The 25,997-nt window shown below is 44.1% G+C and overlaps 3 protein-coding genes across 4 annotated transcripts; 2 read left to right on the top strand and 1 right to left on the bottom strand.

Moving 5' to 3' along the window:
- The first annotated feature begins 6,325 nt into the window (after positions 1–6,325).
- ube2r2 (ubiquitin-conjugating enzyme E2R 2) lies at positions 6,326–14,570 on the top strand. The gene is made up of 6 exons (XM_080000834.1): positions 6,326–6,805; positions 7,713–7,908; positions 10,983–11,069; positions 11,247–11,344; positions 11,705–11,839; positions 13,121–14,570. Exons 2-6 carry the CDS (start codon positions 7,732–7,734, stop codon positions 13,404–13,406), a joined length of 783 nt encoding a protein of 260 aa, XP_079856960.1. The 5' UTR covers positions 6,326–6,805; positions 7,713–7,731; the 3' UTR covers positions 13,407–14,570.
- A 3,256-nt stretch (positions 14,571–17,826) lies between these two features.
- On the bottom strand, positions 17,827–19,703 carry nudt2 (nudix (nucleoside diphosphate linked moiety X)-type motif 2). 2 transcript variants are annotated; one of them, XM_080000835.1, is made up of 3 exons: positions 19,657–19,703; positions 19,129–19,250; positions 17,827–19,006 (listed from the first exon to the last, which is right to left on the bottom strand). In XM_080000835.1, the coding sequence occupies exons 2-3, from the start codon at positions 19,247–19,249 to the stop codon at positions 18,684–18,686; spliced, it is 444 nt and encodes a 147-aa protein (XP_079856961.1). In that variant the 5' UTR covers position 19,250; positions 19,657–19,703; the 3' UTR covers positions 17,827–18,683. The 2 variants fall into 2 exon arrangements, with proteins under 2 accessions (XP_079856961.1, XP_079856962.1); XM_080000836.1 differs by lacking the exon at positions 19,657–19,703 and adding an exon at positions 19,479–19,640.
- Positions 19,704–22,888: 3,185 nt separating this feature from the next.
- rfesd (Rieske (Fe-S) domain containing) lies at positions 22,889–24,760 on the top strand (the record flags this gene model as incomplete). The annotated part of the gene is made up of 4 exons (XM_080001099.1): positions 22,889–22,984; positions 23,668–23,843; positions 24,261–24,295; positions 24,461–24,760. Exons 2-4 carry the CDS (start codon positions 23,681–23,683, stop codon positions 24,758–24,760), a joined length of 498 nt encoding a protein of 165 aa, XP_079857225.1. The 5' UTR covers positions 22,889–22,984; positions 23,668–23,680.
- Positions 24,761–25,997: the final 1,237 nt, after the last annotated feature.

Raw genomic sequence — 25,997 nt, 5'->3', positions numbered from 1 at the left:
CTTTTAATGTCGTATAAAAACAACATTTCTAAGATGTTATTCAGTCAAATGGCCTTCCATATGTTCTGGGTGTGTGCCGCCATGTTAGTGTGATGTCAGTTCTCTTAGTACTTATATTTTAGTTACTAGTTGCTTTTCCAACAGTTCCAATAGTTTATTATTTTAGTTTCACTAGTCAAAATGATTTGGGTACAAAGCATGTGGAAGGTGCAAGGTGGAACGGTGCTTGCACTGCTGCCTCACTGCAAGAAGGTCTTGGGTTCGATTCCCGCCTGAGGTGCTGTTGGCCCCGTGCTCAGGTGGATTATCCCCCGATTAGGGGCCTCTCTGCATGTTCTCCCCACGCTCACATGGGTCTCCTCCAATATGAAATGACCCCAATTAAGAAATATCTCCCTGACCACGACACGGATCCACCACCTGGAGTCGGTCCCCGGGCGCAAACAGAGTGAGGGGCTGCTCCCGGCTGCTCCCTGGAGGAAGGACAGCTGGGATGGGAAAATATGCAGAAGTCAAATTTCTCTGTCACCATTGCGTGTGTGTGTGTGTGTGTGTGTGTGTGTGTGTGTCTGTGTGTGTGTGTGTGTGTGTGTGTGTGTGTGTGTGTGTGTGTGTGTGTGTGTGTGTGTGTGTGTGTGTGTGTGTGTGTGTGTGTGTGTGTGTGTGTGTGTGTGTGTGTGTGTGTGTGTGTGTGTGTGTGTGTGTGTGTGTGTTCAGAGTCTGCACAAGACCAATAAATGATTCATATGGAGGAATGGGGTGTGGCGAGAAGGTCCAGTCGTCATGGATACACATGCAAACCTATTAGGGTAATTACCCACATAGCCCGCCCCCCCCTTGTGACATCACATCTCGCCCCTTATATAAAGCTGAGCGTGCGCATTATGTAGAAGCAGTAAGAACAGTTAAACCGCAGCAGGAGGGCGGTAATGAAACGGTACAGGATGCAAGCTGCCTCATAGACGGGGGTTGGTCAGTGACACATAGACACACACACACACACAGGCAAACGCTAATATACGCAGATGCAGTGAGAACAGTTAAACAGCAGAATGGCAGTAATGCAGTGGTACACGATGCAAGTCACCGTAAAAACCCAAGGAGAAGCTGATTTTTGGAAAAGTGGTCCTATACTGTAGGGAGCACGTTGTGTTGCTTCATGTAACATTTATAGGGATGGGGATGTAAGAAATGTAAGAACACTCACAAGGGATAGTTTTCAGTGATTTTATCTCTGAAAAGAAATTGCATTTTATGTGTCTTGTGGAAACCTGGCTTTAGCAGGAGGTCAACTTAAAAAGACATTAGTACCACCGGAGAACATGTCCCAGAACACCGTCAGCAGAATACTCTATAAGAACTCAATAAGAACTCAATAAGAACCCGGTGGTGAAAGAAGCAGAAGCTCAAACTTAAGTTAAATCAAGCACAATGTCATTTACTGACAGTACGCGTATTTCCTTAAAGAGTGACTAGTGAATAGTGACTTTTTAGTTCAACTTCCGCCTGGGCACCGTGCTCCTCAAAAATAAACGCATATAAAATAAACTTGCATTATTTTTTGTTTGTTTGGAGACACGAGACAGCCTTGTTTAACGGCTTTTATTTGAGTCCTGGTTTATATTTGAGGAAATACGGTCTATATGTAAGACAAGTTGCGGCTCAGGAAAAAAACAAGCTTTTTAAATGGGGAAAAGGGAGGAGTTTGAATGACCGGGAAAGCAAGATTGAAGTCCATCCCCTGCCAACGGCATTTGGGCCAATCGTGACAAGAGGAGCTCTCAGAACGAGAAAAAGATAAAAAGGAAAAAGTTTGCCTCGAGTCCTTGCGCGGAGAACACAGTAAGAACTCATATCATCGCGTCAATTTGTTCTTATCTTGTTCTGAAGACGTCTTTTTGGTCAAAAACTTCTACTGGTGTAGAAGTGTTACCTCCACCTTTAAGAGTGATGGCGCTGCGACTCTTTTTGAAACCTGTCCTTCTAACTAAAATGTGGGAGTGTCTGCCCACTGGTAGAGGCTTAGGGAGGGAGACGGAGTCTTTCTGGCCATGCGCTGCCGACATGGCCAGCGTTGTTATTTCAAACGTCTAACCAAAAAGGCTCACTTGCCAAAGGGATAAATCAAAAACAATAATGGGCGGGCGCAGGAGGAATGATGCTTCCGCTCTCTGGGTCCTGGCCGTGCGCCGATGCCCTCTGCAAGACAAACATTAAGAAAGCTCTCTGCCCCGAATCGGACCAATCGTCGCCGCGTGGGCCCTGATTGAGCCGACTCGAGGCCTCTGGGCGGCCACGGGAAAGGAAGCCAGGCGTCCGTCTGCAGCCGCGGCTTAACCGCACCCCTTGGTCCGCCACACACACAGGAGGTGGTGTACATGTAGCTGCTATCTTCTCCAGTCAGTTCAGTTTTACTGAGATGGATTTCGGCAAATTGTCATCCTTTAAAAATATCTTGCCACTGAGCTCAAAGCTAGGACAGATGTGCTTATTTTAATTCTATATAGGCCACCTAAGCAACCCTTAGTATTTCTTCCAGAATTTTCTGAGCTCATGTCTATTACTCCTACTAGCTATAATCAAATAACCCTAACTGGAGATATGAATATTCATATTAACAATAGTACTGACTCAAAGACTGTGGAATTTATGAATCTATTAGGTAGCCCAGAATTAACACGTTAACTCATTACTGAAGCTACCCATCTATGGAACACCATTTGAGTCAATTATTAAATAAATAAATACATGAATCAATATTTGAGGCAATAAATATAGAAATAAATGTAAATATAAATATATTAATTAGTAAATATAGCTAAAAACATTTTTTTTAAGGAAAACATTTTTTTCAAAATGCTATTTTTATTAATTCAAGGGACTTTTATTTCATAATGCCATATTTATTTATTTGTGGGACTTTTATTGCATAATTCCACATTTCAATTCCTTATATGCAAATAGTTGGGGCGTGGTTACTGCACAGATTCTAAAAGACATATTTATTTATTTATTTATTTAATATCGACTCAAATGGAGTTCCATACCCATCGACTGGGTTAACCTGGTAGTATCACAAGGGATAAGCAACAATAATGTTTCATTACTGTTTCTGATCATTACTGTGTGTTCTTTGGTGCTCTTTTAAATACATCCAATAACAAAAGATAATTTACAATTCAAAAACGGTTTTTTTTAGATGCCGCAGCAGAACAAAAATGTTCTGAACTTGCAAACTCCTTTGATCCATGTAATGTACACTGTTGATGTGAATCCATGAATGAATTGGTGGATGCCTTAAATAGCAACTTAAGTAACGCATTGGACGGTGTTGCACCAGTTAACATTAAAAAGCGGTCACATGATCAAATGGTGTATAAATAGCACTATTTGCGAGCTTAAGAGACTGTGTTAAACAGCTGAATGTGCATGGAGAAAAACTAAACTCGAGAGCCACCGTAACATTTTTAAGGAGCGCATTTCTACCTACAGTATGACAATGCTACCTGCACCGAGAGAAGAACCCGCTTTTCAAAGATCATTGCAAACAATTGCAGCAAGTCTGGGGCACTGTTCTCAACTACTGACTGATTATTAAATCCCGCTCCCGCCTCCGACATCCTTAGCCTGGCTTCCGCCTCAAATTATGAAGAATTTGCATAATTTTTTAACGACAAAATAGCAACTATTTGAGCCGGTACCGCCAGAAACACTAGTAACCCATAACATCTGCCCTGCAACAGGCCGGCAATTATGAGGAACTTTAGTAGCGTCGCTGATGCAGAACTCTGTAAGATTATAGGACAGAGTAAACCTTGCTGTCTAGACCCTGTCCTTACTAAATACAAAAAAAAAAAAAAGTTTTTTAAAAGCCTCCACATTTGTTCTGAAAATAATTAAAACATCTCTTGAGACTGGGATGTTTTCCCAACACATCTAAAACGGCTGCTGTGAAACCACTATTGAAGAAACCAAATGTAGATTACAGTGTGCAGAGCAATTACGGGCCTATATCCAATTTCCCCTCTGTGAGAAAGATACTTGAATAAAAGTCGTTTTTAATCCACTAGACAACTTTTTAAATGAAAACAGTATTCTAGAAACTTTCCAGTCAGGTTTTTAAATCTAATCACAATACAGAGACTGCTCTAACTAAAACAGTCAATGATCTTAGACCCAGTGCTGCTGCGAACAAGGTCTCAGTTGTTATTCTCTTAGATTTGAGAGCTGCATTTGACACAACTGACGACAGCATCCTAATCAACAGTCTAGAAAGCTGGGTTGGTATCTCTAAATGTGCTCTTAACCAGTTCCCAACATACATTTGGAAATCACGTATCAATGAAATATGACATGTCTTTTGGTGTTGAACAAGGAAGCCGTCTTGGTCCCCTGCCTTTTTCATTATATATGCAAACATAAAGAAAAGAACAGAATGTTCATTTTCATAGCCATGCTGATGATACTCAATTACACATTTATGTCGAGCCGAATGACGTTAATGCCTTATGCTCCGTGACTACCTGTCTGTCTCTTTGGGCTATCAGAATAAAATGTAAGTAACTGTGTAATTCTAGACCACAATTTAAGTTTTAAATCCCACATAAAGAAGATGACCAAAACAGCATTTTTCCACCTGAGAAATATCGCCAAAGTACACCCTTTTTTAAGTCAACAGGATGCTGAGAAGCTCATCCCTGCTTTTATTTCAAGTAGACTGGACGACTGTAACGCTCCTTTTACTGGTCATCCAAAAAGGTCAGTGGAGAAACTACGGCAAATTCAGAACTCTGCTGCGAGACTTTTATCAAAAACAGGGAAGAGAGAGCTTATCACTCCCGTTTTAGCGACACTGCACTGGCTCCCTGCATCTTTTAGAATGGATTTTAAAGTCCTTCTACTTGCTCGTAATGCTTTAGCACCCTCTTACATCACTGATTCCCTGAGCCCTTAGGTCCTCTGTAGCAGGTTTGTTAAACATTCCAAAAAAAAGTATTAGAGAGGTGGGCTCAGAGGACATTTTGAACAGCAATGAAAAACACACCCTGTCAATCTACTTTATAATTAGCGGCACTCTCTGTTATTATCTTTAATTATTTATGTTATCCATTTGTTTTATTCACTTTTCTTTGAATAGTTGTATTATTTTACTTGTGTGATCTTCCCTGTTATATTTTTGTTTGAAATGTAAAAGCACTTTGAGCTGTATTCTCTGTATGAAAAGTGCTATACAAATAAAGTAAAATGTATTATTACTATTATTATTATTATATTTTTAATATAATAATAATAATAGCTTCTTTATTATATTTTTAATATAATAATAATAATAATACATTTTACTTTATTTATTATTATTATTATTATTATTATTATTATATTTTTAATATATTATTATATAATATATTACTATTATTATTATTATTATTATTACATTTCACTGCATATATGTATGAAAGTATGTATATGTATGTGACAAATAAAAATCTTGAATCTTGAATCTTGAATCTTATTATTATATTAAAATATTATAATAATAATAATAATAATAATTATTATTATTATTATTATTATTATATTTTAATATATACTAATTATTATTATTAATATTAATAATAATAATATTAATAATAATAATAATAATAATAATAATAATATTTGGCCATAATATCAAAACAGAGTCAAAGAGATAGGTCATACCATAAATCAGTCTAGTATTGACAGCAAAATCATGCTGCATTCCAGGGGAAGTCGGAAATCTGTAATTCCGAGTCAGTACTCCCCACCTCCGAGCTAAGTGTGTCCCACCGCTTCTGTTTGGAGAACAACATGGACTCCCGCGGTAGATGTGTGTTCGCGAGCTCAACAAGCTACTTATGTCGGCTTAACAGAACAAAAAACGTAGCTTCGATTGACTGTAGACCTGTTAACCAAACAACAAACACTTGACAACCCGGTGTCACGTTTCCGTGACACCGGGTTATGGGCCGGCAAAAATCGCCGGCGCGGCACTGCGACCTGGGGTCCGGCGACGGCCGTTGCTTTGCACCCACACGCGCACGCGCGCACGCACGCACACACACACACACACACACACACACACACACACACACACACACACACACGAGCAGTAGGGGGTCGGATTTTTCCGAGTTGCGTCTTGTGCAACGCAACGCCCCCCCCCCCGCGGGGGCGCGCACGTACCGCTCACAGCGTCCTGCGTGGGCACGTTCGGCCGGACACGCGCAATGGTAGCCGGAAGTACAGAGGGGAGAAAAATAAAGATCGATACATCCACAGTGAAGCCGTCCGTGGAGAGCTCACGCCGGCCGCGCACACGCACCGACCGTCCGAAGGGGCCGACCCGAGGGGACGACGCCGGAAAGCGCCCCGGTTTTCGAAGCGACTCGCCCGGCGGGGGTTTGAGCTGACGCGTGGAGAAGTTGGGGCTGCCGGAGAGCAGCTAAACAAACAAACAAACAAACGAACGAACGAAGGAACGAACGAACGAACGCGCAGGGATCCGCCGAGCCGGGGGAGACCCGACACCCGAGCCCAGAGGACGGAGAGATGTCAGGGACGGAACCCACCGGGCCGGCCCGCCGCTAGCTCCATGCCAGCTGTCAGCGCTGGCACACAAAGAATTTGGGAATCACAACAATAGAAAACCAACTGGGGTTTTTTTTTTTCTTCCCCCTTTCTTCCTTTTTCTTTCTTTCTTTCTTGCTTAGAAAAAAAACCCCCAAACAAAGGCAGGTCGGACGCTGCTATGGACGGTCCTGCGCTTTAACTTGAACGTGTCGTGGTAACTATCGCTCCGTTAACTTTGCTTCTCTTTTTCTGTTTTTGTTTTCAACACGCAGGCCCAAGTTGACACACTGAGCCGCTGACAGGCCACACCGTCGGGTTAACACGAGTCCCGGACCCGGGCCTGGGCTGTTCTAGAACAGATGTAGTCCGGAGATATGTTTTTATTCTAACGGGGAAGCTATCCGCTGTTGTCCTGTAAACAAGTGTTGGATCGGGGTCGTCGGTTCCACTTGAAGACCTTGCTTCGTTTCGTCGAACCTACGTGTGTTTGTTTGTTTTTTTTTTTTTTGTTTTTTTAAAACGTTCGCTCAACCTTAAACACGTCTACAAACTCTCAATTTGAAGCTGAAGAAGCCTAAAAAATGGAGATGTTAACAATCCATTTTTTAACGTGGAACCCACGACTACTTGTTTCAGTGTATGTACAGACTGCATGAAGATGTATTGATGTTGTTTATGCTTTTATATAATCCATGTTCATGAGTGTGTGTGTACAACTGAAACAAGACGGGAACGTAAACAAATGTAGGAAAAGTAGGAAATGAGTGCTTCTGGGGTCCATCATGTGGGGGTCCTTGGGGGGAGGGAAGGGGGGGTTAGCGGTCTTACTTGAGTCAGTTCAAGGCACTTGCAAGAAATACAGTATGTCATGTTAAAACACGTTTATTAAAAATTGGACGTTAGTACGGTAAACATTTTAACGACTAAAGGACACGGCGGGGGGGGGGGGTGTCGCAGCTAAACTGCCTTCATCAGAAGACTGACGGACTGATGACGGCGGTTCAGCTGGAACACGCAAGTTCCCCGGCATTTTGCTTTGGTGTCACTGACGGCAGGAATTATGTTTTTGTTCTCCTCACGCTTTCCCCAAATCCCCTGCCCCCCACCCCACCCCTGATCAGTGTCAGAAGTGGGAGCACAATGGCCCACCAGGCAACCCCCAGCTCCCAGAAGGCCCTGATGATGGAGCTCAAGTCCCTCCAAGAGCAGCCGGTCGAGGGCTTTCGCATCACACTGGTGGAGGAGTCGGACCTGTACAACTGGGAGGTGGCCATCTTCGGCCCGCCCAACACGCTCTACGAGGGAGGCTACTTTAAGGTCAGACGAAGCTGGAAGAGAGGTAGAAAATAGTCAAAATAGTTCCCTGGAAAGGTTATAGTTTAAAGTGCTTAGGCCTAATTGTTGTAAGTGATGTGTATGTGTATGTCTGTCCTTGGCAAACTTGTCAATGATAGTGCTAATTATTTATGACATCCTAGGTGTTCGGCCAAGATGGGTATGGACTACATTTTTACAGTCGTGGCTTGCATCTGTTGCACGTATACGTTGTTAAATTTTTTTTACCCTTTTATTATTTTGTCTTGCTCTATCACCCTTCCCCATCACATCCCCCTGTCCAACCTCCTTTACCTGACTGGTGATGGTTGTGCATCAGATGGCTATACTTAGCAGTACACTGATATAAATGGAACCTTGGCTGAGAAACGAGATAGAAAGAGGACTTAATGAGACTCATCTCCCTCCGCCGTTTGTTGTGAGCTCAGTATTCCATGTGGTGGGAGAGAATGTCATGTCAGGGAAACACAGATGATTCTGTAGCCTTATAGCAAGTTCCCAAATGCCTCGCTGCCTTTTCCTGCCGTAAAACCGCAGGTGGAAAATCCGGGTTCAAAAATTAAAATCCCACGCCGAGATTCTGAATCAACTATGTGGATTTGCTAATCAGCGTCAACCCAGAGGACCGAATAATGAGGGTGTGGTCGGAGCAAAAACATGGCAGGAATTTAACTTTCTGAACCTGGAATTTTCCACCTATGCGTGGTGCAAACATTATAGGTGGAGGTACACTTAAAAAGAAGTAGAAGTTTTGGAGCGAAAACACGTCTTCAGAACAAGATGACAACAAATCGACGTGATGATCTGGGTTCTTGCAGTGTTCTTGGCTCAAGCCCGCGAGGCGATCTTTGTCTTCTGTCTTTTTCTCGTTCTGAGAGCTCCCCTTGTCGATCCTGTGTCTGTTTTCCTGTGTTTTTTTTTTTATCTTAGAACTCTTTGTTTTTGTTAGTTTCTACTTGTGTGAAACAAACAATTTAAACCCAACTAAGGGACATTGCGCAGGATCAGGACAGTGGATTGCGTAATGGAGAGAGCGCGTTCTCTGGTTCGCTGTTTGTCCCCGCCGTTCTCTTGTCAATGAACAAAATAGAAGAAAGTATGCAAGTTTATGTCTATTTATTTTGAGGAGCAAGGCACCCAGACAGAAGTTGAGATAAATAAAAGCACCCGGTCACTATTTGAGAAAATAGGGATACTGTCAATAAATGACATTGAGTTTGATGTCACTATTTTTTATTTTTTTCATCTTTATGTAAAGCCTCCGCCGACTCCTCCTGCTGTCGAGTTGGTGCTTCTGCTTTTTTCACCCCTGAGTTGTAATTGATGTATGGAGTATTCTGCTGATGGTGTTCTGGGACATGTTCTCCGGTGGTTCTTACATCTTTTGTTCTCACGTCTTTTTAAGTTTCCCTCCTGCTTTGCAAACAGTTCAGGTGACGTGCTTTAATTGCATACCATATTCTTTGTTTGTAATGAAAAATCTAATATTTCATGTCCTTAGTGCATTGTGCTTTATTTTGAGCCTCATTTATGTAAAACCATCAAGCCGGCTAAGTCTAGAACATGTAATATATGTATATATTTTTTTCTCATTCTTTTCTATATTATGTTAGATTGGAACCATTTTCCTTTCAGTAGAATAATGTTAAGTTGTTCACGAGCAGGCTTTACATTATTATTAAATCACATTTTAGAGTTTGTGAAAATAGCATGCTAATCATTGTCATGTCAGCTCACAGTGATTATATTTATCCAAAACATGAAGGACAAATAATGCATTGACCATTCATTTCCATGATCAAACTGAATAACTCTAATAAGTCACTTCTTAAAGGGTTATACTCCTTTTCAACAAGTTAATATCGAGCTCTGAGGTCCCAAAAACATGTCTTTGAAGTGTTTTGCTTAAAATGCCACTCAGATGGTGCATTCTTTCTGTCTTTCTGACATGCCTGAAAACCCGTCCTGTTCCTGACACCCTGTTTCAGTGTGTTGCCTCCCTCCCGAGGCCCCTAGTTCTGTCAGCCAATGGGGTTTGAGCATGAGTTGTAGTGTTCTGTTGTATAAAGTACATAAACATTCACTTACCTCACCTCAGCACTCCACCTAAATCTATTTATGAACAAACTAGAGGCAAGAAATAAATGATCCGGTTTCTGAATCTTCACTCATATTAAATCTACAAGGCCTCATTTAAAAGTTTGGCGCAGCCTACCGTCAGCATTGCCCACAATACACAATTATTTTTAAAATACTTACATTTCCCTCATCTGCAGTTTTGTCACGGTCAGTTGTTATGATTCCTCTTTCTTTTAGAGGATTTACGCTGGTCTCTGCAGCCAACAACAGAGCAGTTCCCATGCTTAGCTTTTAGTTTCAATGTTAGCGGTTCCAGTTGCGCTTCAGCCGTAGGTGGAGTAACTCAGATGGGGGCCGGTTCTAATTCTATTGAGTCTCAATGTGAGGTAGGACTGAGACATAAATCTGAACGACTTGTTGAAACACATGTTTTCTGAAACACGCAGCTCACCAAAAACTGACTCTGTTGTTTTATTTTACAGTTTGTGTGTTAGTCGGCCCATCAGAGACCTGATTTAGAGACATATTTATGTGCCCATACATTTAGGAGTTATTTACAATAGGTCCCCTTTAAATCCCAGAGGTTCAAAATCTGTTTTTTGGTTTTTAACAAAGAAAATGACTCCCTACAAAGGCTACTGCCATGAAGAATAGATGTTGTGTATTCCATAAATAATGTTGTAATCCAATCAAAATCATCGTTGCTTCCTTTATTTCATCACACGGGGGAACGGGGCACGAGTTCCTTCATGCCCGTCCCTGCTCCTCCAAATAAAACAACTAATAACACACTGTTTTAAGGTGTTTTATTTGGAGGAACGGCTCCAACTAGAGAATGGGAGACAGTGGCCTAATATTTTAGTATTGTCAGATATCGGTTAATTATTGGTCGGGTATCGGTCATAGAAAACTCTGAAGTAAGGGCACTTTGTTGGACTGTATGTCCACTAATCTACCTGGTCTGTTTCCTTCTTCAGGCTCACATCAAGTTCCCAATCGACTACCCCTACTCCCCACCGACCTTCCGCTTCCTCACCAAGATGTGGCACCCAAACATTTATGAGGTAATATCCCAACAAGAGACCTGACCTTTATATGCCTGAGCCATGCCATGCACAAGAGAATGCAACTCCAAATGGAGCGTGCGTGCGTGCGTGCGTGTGTGTGTGTGCGTGTGTGCGCGCGTGCGTGCGCTACAATGACGTTGAATGACATGCGGCGGTGCTCCCTCTCCCATCCAGAATGGCGACGTGTGCATCTCCATCCTGCATCCTCCTGTGGACGACCCCCAAAGCGGGGAGCTGCCCTCAGAGAGGTGGAACCCCACCCAGAATGTCAGGTAAGTTCGGAGCTCATTTTGATGCCATGTAGATGTAATACTGGCCACATGACTACAAATCTGTTGCAGAGTTTGTTATTTCACACTGGGGTAGAATTTAGCATGTCAGCAACATCCTTTTTGCTCGGTCGGACAAGCGATGAACTGCTGAGTATGTGTTTGGGGGAAAAACCTGAGCAGATTGGAAGTAGCATGAGATGGAGCCACAAGGGGAAAGAGGTGAGGTAACACCTCTGTTTGGGTTGGTTGGGAGAGAGACCTTACCAGAGATGGAGATGATTAATGTGGGGTGTTTTTTTAATTTTTAATTTTTTTTTGTCCTTGACACCTGCATAAATCTTCCCCTTTGTTGGTTTTCAGGACTATCTTACTAAGCGTGATTTCGCTGCTCAATGAACCCAACACATTCTCCCCGGCAAATGTGGATGCCTCGGTTATGTTTCGCAAGTGGAGGGACAGCAAGGGCAAGGACAAGGAGTATGCTGAAATCATAAGGTAACCCACAGAGAAGATGTACATGTCACATGTCACATGTCACAACCACACACATGTGCCTCCACAGGGAGGAATGAAGTGACAAGCGGCTTCAGGGTCAAATCCTCTCCCAGGCAACTCTGGGCCCTTCTCTCCGTAGGGTATCCAAGCACCACCCTGTGTTCATATTTACACGTTTCATGTAAACAGGTTGAATGAATTACTGGAATACCTAGAAAATAGCCGCTTTTGTGTTGAAGTGCCTGAAAAGTCATTGGAAAAAAAAAAATAATAATACCCACTGTGAAAAACCTGATTTTCCCCCCCTAGTTTTGTTATTCAGATCGTAACATAACAAAACATTTGCGGAATCACTTTCACAACATAGATTATGCCAGGGAAATGTAAATGGAATCCTGCATGGTTGGAAATAAACACTTATTTCCAACCATGCAGGATAATTGCATGAATATAGTAGTTGTGGGCAACAGCTGCTGTATGAGCAGAAAGTATTTTCATAACGAGGCAATGTTAAAATGACTTATTAATGAAAGAGGGGACATAGTTTTAACATACCTTCTGAATAACAACATCTTTAGAGACAAATATTACTGTGCATAATATGTATGTATAATAAGGAGTAACATTGCCAAATTAGGCAAGTAAATCTTCCTAAACATTGCAAGCAATGAAATGCATCCCATTAACATTTGAGATACATTGATTCATCGTCTGCCGCGGTCTTGTATTTTAAACCAAGCCCCGGCTCACAATGCTTTCTGGGTCATGACTTGTTTTACGTCTGCTCGATAATCGCTTTAATTTTGAAGGGACTAGGTTCTGAGTTCTGGACACTCGTACAGTTTCCAAATATTTTACCAAAATAACTGAACAGCTGAGACCATAGACTGAGAGCGTATACAGTATGTCCTAAGAAAAATGCATTTCAGTTTCACTTGTACTTTTAAGGGATTTGTTTATCTTGCCTGCTTCTGTATAAGTAAGGTTGGCATCCGTTTGAAAACAGCGGTGTCGTTTGAACCTCGATATTGACCCGACAGTGTCTCACAAAAGATTTTCTGTGGGGAAAAAAACTAAAAAATAAAAACATATTATTTTGTGATCCCACATTTTCTGAGATATTCAGGCACAAGCCTGGAGGAGCGCTATGCGCAGCAGGACCTCTCTGCATAGGGTGCTGGACTGAGACGACTGGTTCCCCAAATCAAATACAGCATACTGTATGTTGTTGGCCAGCAAACCAGTGTGACCTGGTAACTCTTAACCGTGTGCTCCCTGCAGGAAGCAGGTGCTTTCCACGGCGGCGGAGGCCGAGCGAGACGGCGTCAAGGTCCCCACCACGCTGGCGGAGTACTGCGTCCAGACCCGCGTCCCCTCCCAGGACAGCAGCTCGGACCTGCTCTACGACGACCTCTACGACGACGACATGGAGGAGGAGGACGAGGACGAGGACGAGAGCGAGATGGAGTCGGTCGGGGAGGCCGGTGGCATCAGCACCGGGGAGGAAGGCGGCACGTCCACCAGATGCTACGACAACCAGGACGACTCCGGCAACGAGGACTCATGATGACCGCGACGACCCCTGACCCCACCGCCACCACACCGTTTGATCCCGTCTCCCCGTTGTTCACTGTGTGTGTGTGTGTGTGTGTGTGTGTGTGTGTGTGTGTGTGTGTGTGTGTGTGTGTGTGTGTGTGTGTGTGTGTGTGTGTGTGTGTGTGTGTGTGTGTGTGTGTGTGTGTGTGTGTGTCTCTCTCTCTCTCTCACGCCTGACTCCTTTTTATTCATGATCTGTTTTTGGGTTTTTTTGGCCAACACTTTCCTCTCCTGCATTTTGGTTTCGGGGCGTTGGGACGGATTTGGGCAGGATGGATTTGAATGTCCGGCTAATGGAGAGAGAGCGGGTTTCGCTGTTTGCTCGCTCAATCCTGCCGCTGCCTGATTGATCCGTCCTTCCGTCACCCGAGTCGGTCTGTTTGTGTGTGTGCGCCTCTACCAACGAATCTCCCCCACCACCACCACCACCTGACTGGCCGCTCAACTTTGATGCAATCAGCTAAAGGACCCATCCCTGAAGCACCCGACACCACGCCTCCCGACCCCCCCGCTCGTTGTGTCCCCCCCCGCCTCACCGCCCCCTTAACAGAAGAAAAATGTGCGCTGATGGGGGAGGTAGAGTGGGGAAAAACACTTGAGTGGATTCCTCTCACCCAGGAACTAGTTTGCCACCATCTTCCACACTTCACCTCTGTCTGCCTCTTAAACCTCAGGGCCTCCGCAGACTCTCGTCCAGAGAGAAACCAGCCAGAGACAAATAAACTGCTCCTCACCTCATCTCCTTCTCTTTACTTGTTGTCCCGACGGGCGTCGTCAGAGGGCGGAGAGCGACGCGGGAGAAAATAGCGAAATAAAATCTGAAATCCCGCGGCCATTTTGTTTACGCTAAACTTGAGTTGCGTTTGGTCCTCATGAGGGCCGTTGAGTTGTTTCACTTTCACAAGGCTAGAGTCAGATTGATATATTGTCGTTTGTTTTTACGTGGAGAATATTCGAAAATATTTTTTCAGTTTTGTGCTGAGCCCCAAGTAGAAGTGCACGGAAGTGTGTGTGTGTGTGTGTGTGTGTGTGTGTGTGTGTGTGTGTGTGTGTGTGTGTGTGTGTGTGTGTGTGTGTGTGTGTGTGTGTGTGTGTGTGTGTGTGTGCGCGCACACGCTCATACGCGCGCTCTCTCATCCCTTAAATACCACATTAGGCTTTTCTTTTTCACTGGAGTGTGTGCAGCCTCCTCTCTCATGAGGAGCTTGCTTGAGTGAGCGTGTGGACTTTGCCCAGTTGACAAACATTCACGAGGCCCGTGTTGTTGCTGTTTCGGGAGCCCTGCGCCGGGCGAGGATCAGGCTGATTATCCACACGCGCACACACAAAAAAGGTTCTCAAAATTGAACTGAGGCATAATGTGACTAACAGTACAGCAGATGTAAGGTATCATCTTCTGTTCTCCAGCTTTACTTTCTGCATTCCGGGTGCGTCGTTTGGGTTTTTCTTCAATTCCCCCGATTCGCCTCGAGAACAGAACTTACTGCCAAGGAAGCGCCGCTGCACCCGGCTCGACAAACGTGAACTTTCAATGTGTTGCGGAGCGGTGGACGCGCAAAGAGGATTCTCCTCCTTGTGATAAACTCTTGAAAAGAGACCCCCTCCAAACGTAACAAGCCGACATTTGAGTCCAGAAAATGGGCCGAACCTCCGCACGGCTCCTCGTCTCCACAGACTGGACTCTGTTGAGGATGAGGATGAGGAGGGGCTCCGGACACGGTGCATTCTGATCACATAACGGACCCTTGTTACGTGGATATGATGTCATTGCACCACAGGAAGTGGCAGGACGTGCCCCGCGGCGACGTGGGCTACCTACTCTTGTCTCTAACCCCTTCACAGAAGGCACCCGGTAAGTCACACAACGGATTGGCCCACGCATCAAAGCCGACGCCAGTCTCTCGATCACCCCGGACTCCACGTGAAACACAGTTTTTGTCAGCAGCTTCTGTCTTTCTGTTCATATTTGTATTAGTCTCATGATACGTGATCAAATGACCGGGACAACCAGGACCTTTATTTAAAAGTCAAACTCCTTAACTTGTTTATGCCTTGTTTTGTCTTTGGTTTGTTTTTTTCTTGGGAAGGTGCATATGTAGACAACACAACCCCCCCCCCAACATTAGGAGTCTAAATGGATCATGTGGAGCATTTAATTGAGAAATGAACTTAAAAAGAACCCGAATCTCTGCTCTTGGGACATGTTTCTCTGAGGCACTGTTTCTCGAGAGGCTAAATGTAAGATTTTAGTAGTTCTGAGGCGTAGTGTGCGGAGCAGAGGAACGGCACATCAACAGTTCTCTTCTTTGAGCTGTAGGAACTATAAACAGCTTTTCACATATTCACAAGAAAAAGATGGACCAGTGACGCACCACCACTGACTGCTGAGGGATAGAAAGAGACCAAACAATCCTACATTGATTTGGACTTAATTATAATTTCCTTAGTGGTGCTGATAAATGGATTATTGCATATGCTTACTTATAAAGTTGCCTTTTAACCTTACACAATGAAATGATTCAAGCAATCACCACAAGGATATAAACTAATCAACACAAATAAGCTTAACCACAGCTTCAAAAGTGCCCACGACTGGAAAAATTATTTAAGTTTGGATTTAACAACCAAATAACATCCATACTTAGTTGAAAGTGTACAATAGAAATAGAGAAATAAATGAAATATATTCACTGAGCACTTTATTAGGAACACTATACTGACACTGGGCGAGGCCTCCTTTGAGATTGTGCTCCATGTTGACGTGATTGCATCACAAGTTCTGCAGATTTGTCAGCTGCACATTGATGCTGCGAATCTCCCGTTCTATCACATCCCAAAGGTGTTGTGTTGGATTCAGATCCAGTGACTGGGAAGGAAACTGAACAACGTTGAACTCATTGTCATGTTCATGAAACCGTTTTGAGACGATATCTGCTTTGTGACAGTGCATCATCATGCTGGAAGTAGTCATTAGAAGTTGGTCAATTGTGGCCATGAAGGGATGCACATGGTCAGCAACAATACTCAAATAGTTTGTGTCATTTAAACAATGATGGATTGGTGTTAACGGGCTCAAAGAAAGAAGCCAAGAAAAAAAATCCCCACACCATGACACCACCTCCACCAGCCTGGACTGTTGACACAAGGCAGGTTGGCACCAGATTCTGACCCTACCATCCATGTGCCTCAGCAGAAAAATTGATTAATCAGACCAGGCTACGTTTTTCCAGTCTTCAACCGTCCAGTTTTGGGAGTCTGTGCCCGCTGCAGCCTCAGCTTTCTGTTCTTGGCTGACAGAAGTGGATCCCGACGTGGTCGTCTGCTGTTTCAGCCCACCCGCCTCAGGGTTCCATGTGTTGTGCATTCTGAGGTTTTTCCTGTCAGCTCCAACCAGTCTCTGTTGACCTCAGTCATCAACAAGGCGTTTCTTTCTGCAGAACTGCCCCTCCTGAGTAAACTATCAAGACTGTGAAAATCCCTGGAGATCAACAATTACAGAAATACTCAAACCACCCAAACCAAATCTGGCATCAACGATCCTGCCCGAGATCAAACGCCGAGATCATTTTCTTTTCCCCCACCTGTCCTGATGGTTGAGGTGAACATTAACTGAAGCTGCTGATCTGTATCTGCATGGTTTTATGCGTTTCACTGCTGTCACACGATTGGCTGATTAGATAATTGCATGAATAAGTAGGTGTGCAGGTGTTCCTAATAAGTGCTCAGAGAGCGTAAATGCATAAGGCCGTTCACCTGCTGAGGGAGGGTGTGCTGTTCCCCCACAGGAACAATGGATTCACTTAAAGTTATTTGGAACTGTGTGAGTTTATTGGAGTGTATGCTAGAGTGCGCTGACTTGTGTTCTCCAGGCTGTCACATGGTCGCACTCTTATTGGCCCTAAAATCGATGTAGGCTCTCACAACGCTATTTGTCTTCTCACTTCTTGATGTGAGCGCTGTCCTATCTGGTTTCTTCATTTCATTTTTTTTTCTCCCCACCTTAATTTTTGTGTTTGTTGTGAGGAAGCAAATGTCACATAAAATCCCTATTGTAAGAGGAGACTGAATTAATGAAAACTGTTGGGGTTTGTTTGTGATTTAGCTTCAGTATGCATTACTAGCCCCATGTCACTGAAAAACTGCAATGCAGCGATTGGTTTGGATCGAGGTGAAGGGGGAGCTCATGCAAAACGAGACTTGCAGCATACAACTGTTGTGGAAATGTTGGTAATTCATCCAAATAAATTGTTTGTCATTGGAGCCTTCTGAAAGGTTGTCACCTCCTTATTTACTGTCCTGTCATGTTTTATCTTCAAATGCGGCACATTAAATCGTCAAACAATTCCTTGTTTGAGTCACACAGTGCAATACTGTATTGCGGTGACACTGTTAGAATTGTTATTCCCACTACGCATCCCCAAGATATTTGCCCTAATTGCACATTGGAAAAATGCTTTTATCGGTTGGAGATCATATAAGACTAGATCATGTTTATTTAAAGCAGTATATGAATATGGGGTGGTCTATAGCTTTGAAGTAATATAGGGTGACCATAGAAGATGTTGCCAGTGATGGCGTTTCATCACTAACAATTTAAGATATAAATCACTAAATTGCGATGAACACCTATATGCAACTGAATCCTTTTCTGAGCCAAATTCTTTGATGATAACCCTAACCCTAACAAAAAGCAACGTAGAGCATCAACCATTAAATTACTTTATACTCTATCCCAGTAGTGCACAGGCTATGGTACTTTCTTCTTCTCGCGAGATGAGTTTCTAACCATCTCCAATCAAACCAATGTTGGTGACGGGAGCAGCTTATGATTTTCTTGACATCTTGGAAGTTTTGTCTGGGACTCGTAAATCCCAGCACAAGTCATTTGTGTGTACAAGGCATTATTAAACTCTTCACTGATAAAATAGGATTATCAAATCAGAATGACTCAGCTTCTGAGTCTTTAATGCAGACTCAAAAGGGGACCCAGGACCTAGTCTAGACTTGAGCACCAAACAACTGATTACATCTGTTATAAATGACAACACAAACACTTGTAATGCCAATTTACAATAATCCCCGTAGTTTTGACAGTTTCATAGCCATGCATTTTTTTCATGAATTACTTGATGGAGAAATAGTCAGAAATATCACTGCACCCATCAAAATCCACTTTGGGATTCCCAAGTCATTAGTATTCTCACCCTGATATTTTGACACTGCTTCTACAGACAACCTCCTCGACACGTCATTGTTTGCTCTGCTCAGCCTCCAAGTGTCTGTTTGCAGCCCTCAAGGTGTCCTGCAGGTCCTTGAAATCTGCCAAGGAGCAGGCCTCTTCCAGCCGAGCCCAGCGGTAGTCCTGGTGCTCGTCGGACAAAGTCACCGCCGTGCCCGGGTCCCTCAGCTCGGCCAGCCAGTACAGCACCTCCTTGGGCCTCCCTCGCACCTCGTAGTGAAGCTCCCGCACAAAGCCCTCGATCACCCGCAGGCGGTCTGGCCCCAGGCCCGCCTCTTCCCGGGTCTCTCGCAGGGCTGTCGTGAGATCGTCCTCCCCCGGGTCCACGTGACCTGGAGAAAGCCGGAATCAGAGCCAAATACAACCACTGAATTCTCTATCAATGGAATACGCGCGGTTCAGTCAAACGTTTTCATGTGGAATATTTGCTCAAGCAACTCAGTGACTAGAAGACCTTTGGGCGGGGTCCAGTGGTGCGTCCCATACGAGGTCTGCAGTAGAAGGTACTCGATGTTGTCCAGGGGAGGAACTAAGCGACGGAACACTATGAAGCCACATGCACGAAGGGCGGCCATCCTGTTGGAGAAACAAAATATGTACACACTAAATAAAAACAAGTAATAAACATCAAGAAATACAATGTAGTTAATAGCAACAGAATAGAAATATGAACTAATGTGTGCTGCATATGGCTAATGTACAATAACATTATCTTATAAATAGTAATATATTTGGTGGCTTTTTAAAAAAGGAAGCACATGTTGGTGACTTGTCAGGAAACAGCGTCATCATTAAAGCCCTTACACACAGGATCATCACGTCATTATTATAACAACTGTCACAACAACGTCGTTCCACCGTCGCGTGGCTCCAGGAGTCATGTTGCGACCTGACGCGACACAGGTCAGACTTTAAAACCCGCTTCAGTTCATCATCACGTCGTTAGGTATTAAAACGTTTCGCTGACTCTCACGTCACTTACACTGTGTTGACTTACGACGAGCGAAGTGATTTACTTCCTGATTACCGAACTGAGCTCTGATTGGGTGATAGGATCCGATGGTACGCTGCCAAATGATTCCGGTCTGTACAGTGAACTCTCTTAACAGTTCCGCGTTCTTGGTGGTAAGTATTATGGTATAGTAGTTTACAGTATATATGTAGTATATATGATATATAGTATAGTATAGTATAGTATTTTATATTATAGTATAGTATAGTATAGTATAGTATAGAATAGTAGAGTATATTATAGTAAAGTATAGCATAGTATAGTATATATATATAGTATAGGTATAAGTATAGTATAAGATTCAAGAGGTTTATTTGTCACATACATACGTATGCAGTGAAATGTCATATACAGTATGCAGTGAAATGTCATGTATAGTATAGTAAAGTATAGTTTAGCATAGTAAAGTATAGTATAGTATAGTATAGTATAGTATAGTATAGTATAGTATAGAATGGGATAGTATATTATAGTTAAGGATAGTATAGTAAATTATAGTATAGCATAGTATAGTATAGTATAGTATAATATAGTAAAGTAAAGAATAATAAAGTATAGTATAATATAGTATATAGTAGTAAGTATAGTATAGAATGGTATTGTATATTATAGTTAAGTATAGTATAATAAAGTATAGCATAGTATAATATAGTAAAGTATAGAATAGTAAAGTATAGCATAGTATAGTATAGCACAGTATATTATAGTATAGTACAGTATAGTATAGTTAAGTATAGTATAGTATAGAAAAGCATAGTATAGTATAATATAGTGAGGTATAGAATAATAAAGTATAGTATAGTAAGGTATAGCATAGTATAGTATTGTATAGTATAGTATGGTATATTACAGTAAAGTATAGCATAGCATAGTATAGAACTGTGTAGTATATTAAAGCAAAGTATAGCAAAGTAAAGTGTAGTATTTTATAACATGGTAGTGTAGTATAGTATAGTATAGTATAGTATAGTATAGTATAGTATAGAATAATATAGTAAATCATAGTAAAGAAGAGCATAGCATAGTATAGTATAGCGTAATATAGTACAGTATAGTATAGTATAGTATAGTATAGAGAAAGAAGAATTCTTTGGTGAGTTGGATGTAGTGGTGGAGAGGGTCCCCAAGGGAAAGAGGTACTTTGAGGAGTTTATGAATGAAGAAAATGAGAGGGAGAGAAGAGTGGAGGATGTGGGGATAGTGGATCAAGAAGTGCAGCAAATTAGCAAGGATGAGGTGAGAACCGCATTAAAGCAGATGAAGAGTGGAAAGGCAGTTGGCCCAGATGACATACCTGGGGAAGCATGGAAATGTTTAGGTGAGATGGCCGTGGTGTTCCTAACAAGACTGTTTAACACCATCCTGGAAAGGGAGAGGATGCTGAAGGAGTGGAGAAGAAGTGGGGAATAAATGCTATGGGGAAGTGGGGAATAAAGGCTGATCAACTTTATTCCCCTCTGAAGTTGATCAGCCACAGCATGTAGCTATGGGAAAGGGTAGTGGAGGCTAGGTTAAGAGGAGAGGTGGGGATAAGGAGTACTACGGATGCAATGTTTGCTTTAAGAATGCTGATGGAAAAGTACAGGGAAGGCCAGAGGGAGTTGCACTGCGTCTTTGTGGATTTAGAGAAAGCATATGATAGGGTGCAGAGAGAGGAAGTGTGGAATTGCACAAGGAAGTCGGGGGTGGCAGAGAAGTACGTAAGAGTGGTACAGGATATGTATGAGGGCAGTCAGACAGTAGTAAGGCGTGCAGTAGGCGTGACAAAGGCCTTCAAAGTGGAGGTGGGATTGCATCAAGGATCAGCTCTGGGCCCTTTCTTGTTTGCACTGATGATGGACATGTTAACAGATTAAATCAGGCTGGAGTCTCCGTGGACTACGATGTTCGCGGATGACTTTGTGATCTGTAGGAAGAGTAGGGAGCAGGTTGAGGAGAGCCCGGAGAAGTGGAGCCATGAATGAGAGAGAAGAGGAATGAAAGTCAGCAGGAGTTAGACAGAATACATGTGCCTGAATTGGAGGCAGGGCAGCGAAAAGCTGAGAATGCAAGGAGTGGAGGTGGAGAAGGTACTCAAGAACTTGGGGTCGACAATCCAAAGCAGCGGAGAGTGCGGGAGAGAGGTGAAGAAGAGAGTACAGGCAGGGTGGAGTGGGTGCAGTGATCTGTGACAGAAGGGTTCCAGCAAGAGTTAAGGGGACGGTCTACAGGACGGTAGTGAGAGCAGCCATGTTGTACGGTTTAGAAGCGGTGGCACTGACTAAAAGGCAGGCGGCTGAACTGGAGGTGGCAGAGTTGAGGATGTTGAGGTTTTCATTGGGAGTGACAAGGACGGACAGGATTAAGAACGAGTACATTAGCGGGACAGCTCAGGTTGAACAGTTTGGTGGAGAAGTGAGAGAGGCCAGATTGAGATGGTTTGGACACGTGTGTAGGAGAGATGAGAGTTACGTTGGGAGAAGGAGGCTGATGATGGAGCCGCCAGGCAAGAGGAAAAGAGGAAGCCAAAGAGAAGCTTTATGGATGTGGTGAAGGAGGACATGAAGGCGGTTGGTGTAAGGGAGGAAGATGCGCAGAACAGAAGCTATTGGAGGCGGATGATCTGCTGTGGCCACCCCTAACGGGAGGAGCCCAAAGAAGGAGAAAGAAGATAGTATAGCATAGTAATTAATTGTAAGTAAGTAATTTAACAATAATAATTTAAAGTAAAGTATAGCATAGAATATATATATATATATATATATATATATATATATTATTATTTTTTTTTTTAAACGATACTATACTTTAAATTATTATTATCATTATTATTAAATTCATCAAGGCTTTATTGGCATGACCAAAAATAAATGCAGTATTTGCCAAAGTACATGGTAGAAAGTCAATTCTAAAGAGAGTGGACCAACATATTATTATAACAACCAGTAGAATAGAATAGTAGTTGTATTGCAACCAGTAGTTGAATTGGTGTCAGTTATTAATTATGAATGAGAAAAAAAACATCCATCTGTTTAAAAAAACAACTTCTTTCACCCTCTGTTAATACCACTGAAGCGCGGTGTATAATATGATTCATTAATGTGATTTGTGACGCGTCGATAAAAAAAATGCTCCCCCTCCAGCCGACCCCGCGGGCGTGTCCCTGTGCGACGCAGATAAGACACGCACCCAGTGAGGAGCCAACGAACGTGACCTGGGGCCCCGAGATAAGAGGAAGCCGGGGCCTCCCCCTCTGAACCCCCGGCCCCCATCAGGAGACTGCTCAGCCTGAGGGGGGACGCCGCCGCCGACTGACGAGGTAAGGAATGAAATGCAGCATGAAATGTCTTTTTATTTTGACAATAATGGATCGAGGGCGAGAGAGAGAGAGAGAGAGCGAGAAAGAGAGAGAGAGAGAGAGAGACAGAGAGAGAGAGAGACGATGGTTGTTTTGCCGTTCGGAACGTTGGTTTTCTTCTACGCCAACGTGTGTCGCCGTCGGTAGCCTGGTCTGAGGCCGGCAAACGTGTGGCTCCCGTTGTTTCCACCGTTTGCGTATCCCGCCATGGTTTTTGGGTGAAGCGCTTTAAGGAGGTGCCGGGGGTCCTCTCAGGTTGTGGTCACTGGGTGAGCACCACATGCGCGGCACGTGTCTCACGCTATTTTCTTTCTCCAGCTACAGCTGCGTGCGTCACCCCCGTTGGTCACGTGATGTCGTCAGGCTCTGCCGTGCATCTCAGAAGCCGGCAGACTGGGTCATCCTGTGGCCCCGTGATAACGGAGAAATTTAATCTAGAGCTTTCTGAATAGTGAGAATTTTCTCAGGTTTTGGGTTTTTTGATTTGGTTTCCATTGCAAAGGGAAGCTTCAATGTCACGACCGTACGTGATTCCGGTGGAACCGCCGAAAACCTTTGCTGCCAGCAAAGGTTTTCGGCGCCATCTTATAGAATATAAGATGGCGGGGTTTTCTCAGACTGTCTCATGTGGCCGCTGAACGCAGGATTTTGGAGTTGATGTCCATGGAAGGGAAGACGGAGCCCGCCGGAGCGGCCCACTTTGTGGGGAAGAGGGAGGAGCTGATTGAGGCCAAGCGCTCCTTCAGGACGGTGGAGGGAAGGGACGTGCTGATCATCTACCACCAGGAAACCTTCTACGCTCTGGATTTCCACTGTTACCGTGAGTAACGACCGTCACGGGAAACAAATCTATTCGGGGGAAATCGGGACGTTTGCTCGAAGAATTTCTAACATTTCGCGAGTTTATTCGGGCACCTGATTTTACTGTGGGAATAAGGAATTCCAGGTTACTTGAACTGACAAGACCCTGCGTACTCAGAGCTGTTTTTTTACCCAAGTCTGAAAATTCATACGACACACTATAATGAAAAGAATGTCTCGATTAAATAGTGAAATGAGTATGAGATGAAACGGTTCTCTCTCCTGTCGTGTCTTTGATGGTGGACCGGTGCCTTTTTAAATCTATGCTCAATATAAATATCTATCAGAGTTCCTTGCATCCGTGCATTGTGCCCAGTCGGCCAAATGCACGGACGCTGGAAACCACTTCCTAATTCTGCTTCACCCCTTCCCGCAGATGCCGGGGGGCCCCTGCAGCACGGGGACATCGAGGTGAGGGACGCAATAAGTCAATGATCGGACATCACATTTTTGTTTATCTTGAAAAAAACACATTCAGGTTAAAGCTCCGCCCTGGCCACCTTCACATCCAAGCCCAGCGTTTGAGGGTCTTCGCGCATCAGAACTTTTTGCCTCTCTTTCCATTGACCCCGGCAGGAATTCGACGGCAAGCAGTGCATCGTTTGCCCGAAGCACAAGTACAAGATCTCCCTGGCCAAGGGCGAGGGCATGTACAAGATGTCCGAACCCGGGCGGCAGCCACCGGCCTTCAAGTGGTCCTCCAAGGGCGTCAAGCAGCGCGTCCACGACGTCACGCAGAGCGATGGCAGCGTCTACGTCAGGCTGTCCCAGGTCCGGGACTTCATCGAGTCCGACTTCTACCAGGGGGAGAAGGGCCGTGAGGAGAGGGCCAAAGCGGCCAAGGCCGACAAGGGCACGGAGGAGCCGACGGGCTGACGGGGAAACACGCACGAGCGGCCGCCCTATAAATATAAATAAAACCTCTTTCTCAATCCTGACGGTGCTTTGGTTGTGTTTAATCGAGATGAAGCGCCGTGTCGCTCGCTCATTGCCTTTCTGCCTCGGTGTCGTCGCCAAATGAAGGGCGTGGCATCGTGACCCGCCTTCAGGCGGCGGAAAACGGTGTCGCTCGATATGATATGTCTGGCTGGGAGGAGGCGAGGGAGTCCCACGTGATCTACGCCACCGTGTGGATGTTCAATGATGTAATGAACCTGTAGACCTGGGACTCGGTGTGTATTTATCAGCAGACATCCTCACAACACACTGACACCGTCCCAAACCACCTCCGGTGCCGCTCTCCGCCGAGCCCCAAACCGGGGACGTGATCCAAGAAAGCCTCCTCCGCCACGGCGTAGCGGCCGTCCCTCCTCAAAGATGAAGTGTTGACCAGGGGAAAAGGAAGGTGTGTGTGTGAGCACCGTGGGGCTTGTCCAACGCGCCGGGTGAACGGGCGCATGAAATATTCAAATATGCTTATTTGTGTCTAATTGAACACGCTGCCGCAGACGGTCGCTTGTACAAAGGTCAAGTGGAGGGCGCCGGGGAACCTTTGTTTATCTCGTGGTGTTATGGCTCAGCATGCGAGGTGAAGCAAGCAGCACACACACACACATGTACACACGTGCATGCGCACACACACACACACACACACACACACACGTACACACGTGCATGCGCACACACACACACACACACACACACACACACACACACAAATAAGTATACTTTGTCACGCAGGATGCCCTAAAGGACTCTGGTGTTTTTGTTTGCTGCATCTTACAAAATTCCCGGTGAAAAAGGGAATCGATCAAACACTGGTAGAGATGAAGCTCCGCTGCAAGATACTAATCCCAAAATCACGGATTTTATATTTAACTGTTTTGTCCGCCTAGAGCCTCCCAAGCGGAGTCCTTTCTCAATGCACGCTACGCGGGGGTTGCAAGACCCCCCAAAAAATACCCCAAATCAACCATTCCACAGGTGACATTTATTGACTTTTAGTGGCTGGAAAATCAAAGTAATTTTAAAAACCAGTGTCAAGGTGTTTGTCTGGTTGTGCTCTGAGCAACATGTTCCAGGTTCAAGTTGAACAAGACATTTACTGATGTGGAAAACCATTCTTCAACCGCTTGGTAAGAGAAGACAAGAGGATGGATTAAGATTCAGCAAG

Source organism: Zeus faber, assembly GCF_960531495.2.
Source record: "Zeus faber genome assembly, chromosome: 5".
In the NCBI taxonomy this organism is placed as follows: Eukaryota; Metazoa; Chordata; class Actinopteri; order Zeiformes; family Zeidae; genus Zeus; species Zeus faber.
This window is presented reverse-complemented; position numbering and strand designations above follow the sequence as displayed.

Bases quoted from the DNA above. Each gene is read 5' to 3' on its own strand.
- ube2r2 (XM_080000834.1), top strand. From the start codon at position 7,732: ATGGCCCACCAGGCAACCCCCAGCTCCCAGAAGGCCCTGATGATGGAG. The intron at 11,070-11,246 runs GTAATATCCCAA...TCTCCCATCCAG, and splicing joins GGCACCCAAACATTTATGAG to AATGGCGACGTGTGCATCTC. The intron at 11,345-11,704 runs GTAAGTTCGGAG...GTTGGTTTTCAG, and splicing joins AACCCCACCCAGAATGTCAG to GACTATCTTACTAAGCGTGA.
- nudt2 (XM_080000835.1), bottom strand. From the start codon at position 19,249: ATGGCCGCCCTTCGTGCATGTGGCTTCATAGTGTTCCGTCGCTTAGTT. The intron at 19,007-19,128 runs GTCTTCTAGTCA...GGCTTTCTCCAG, and splicing joins CCACTGGACCCCGCCCAAAG to GTCACGTGGACCCGGGGGAG.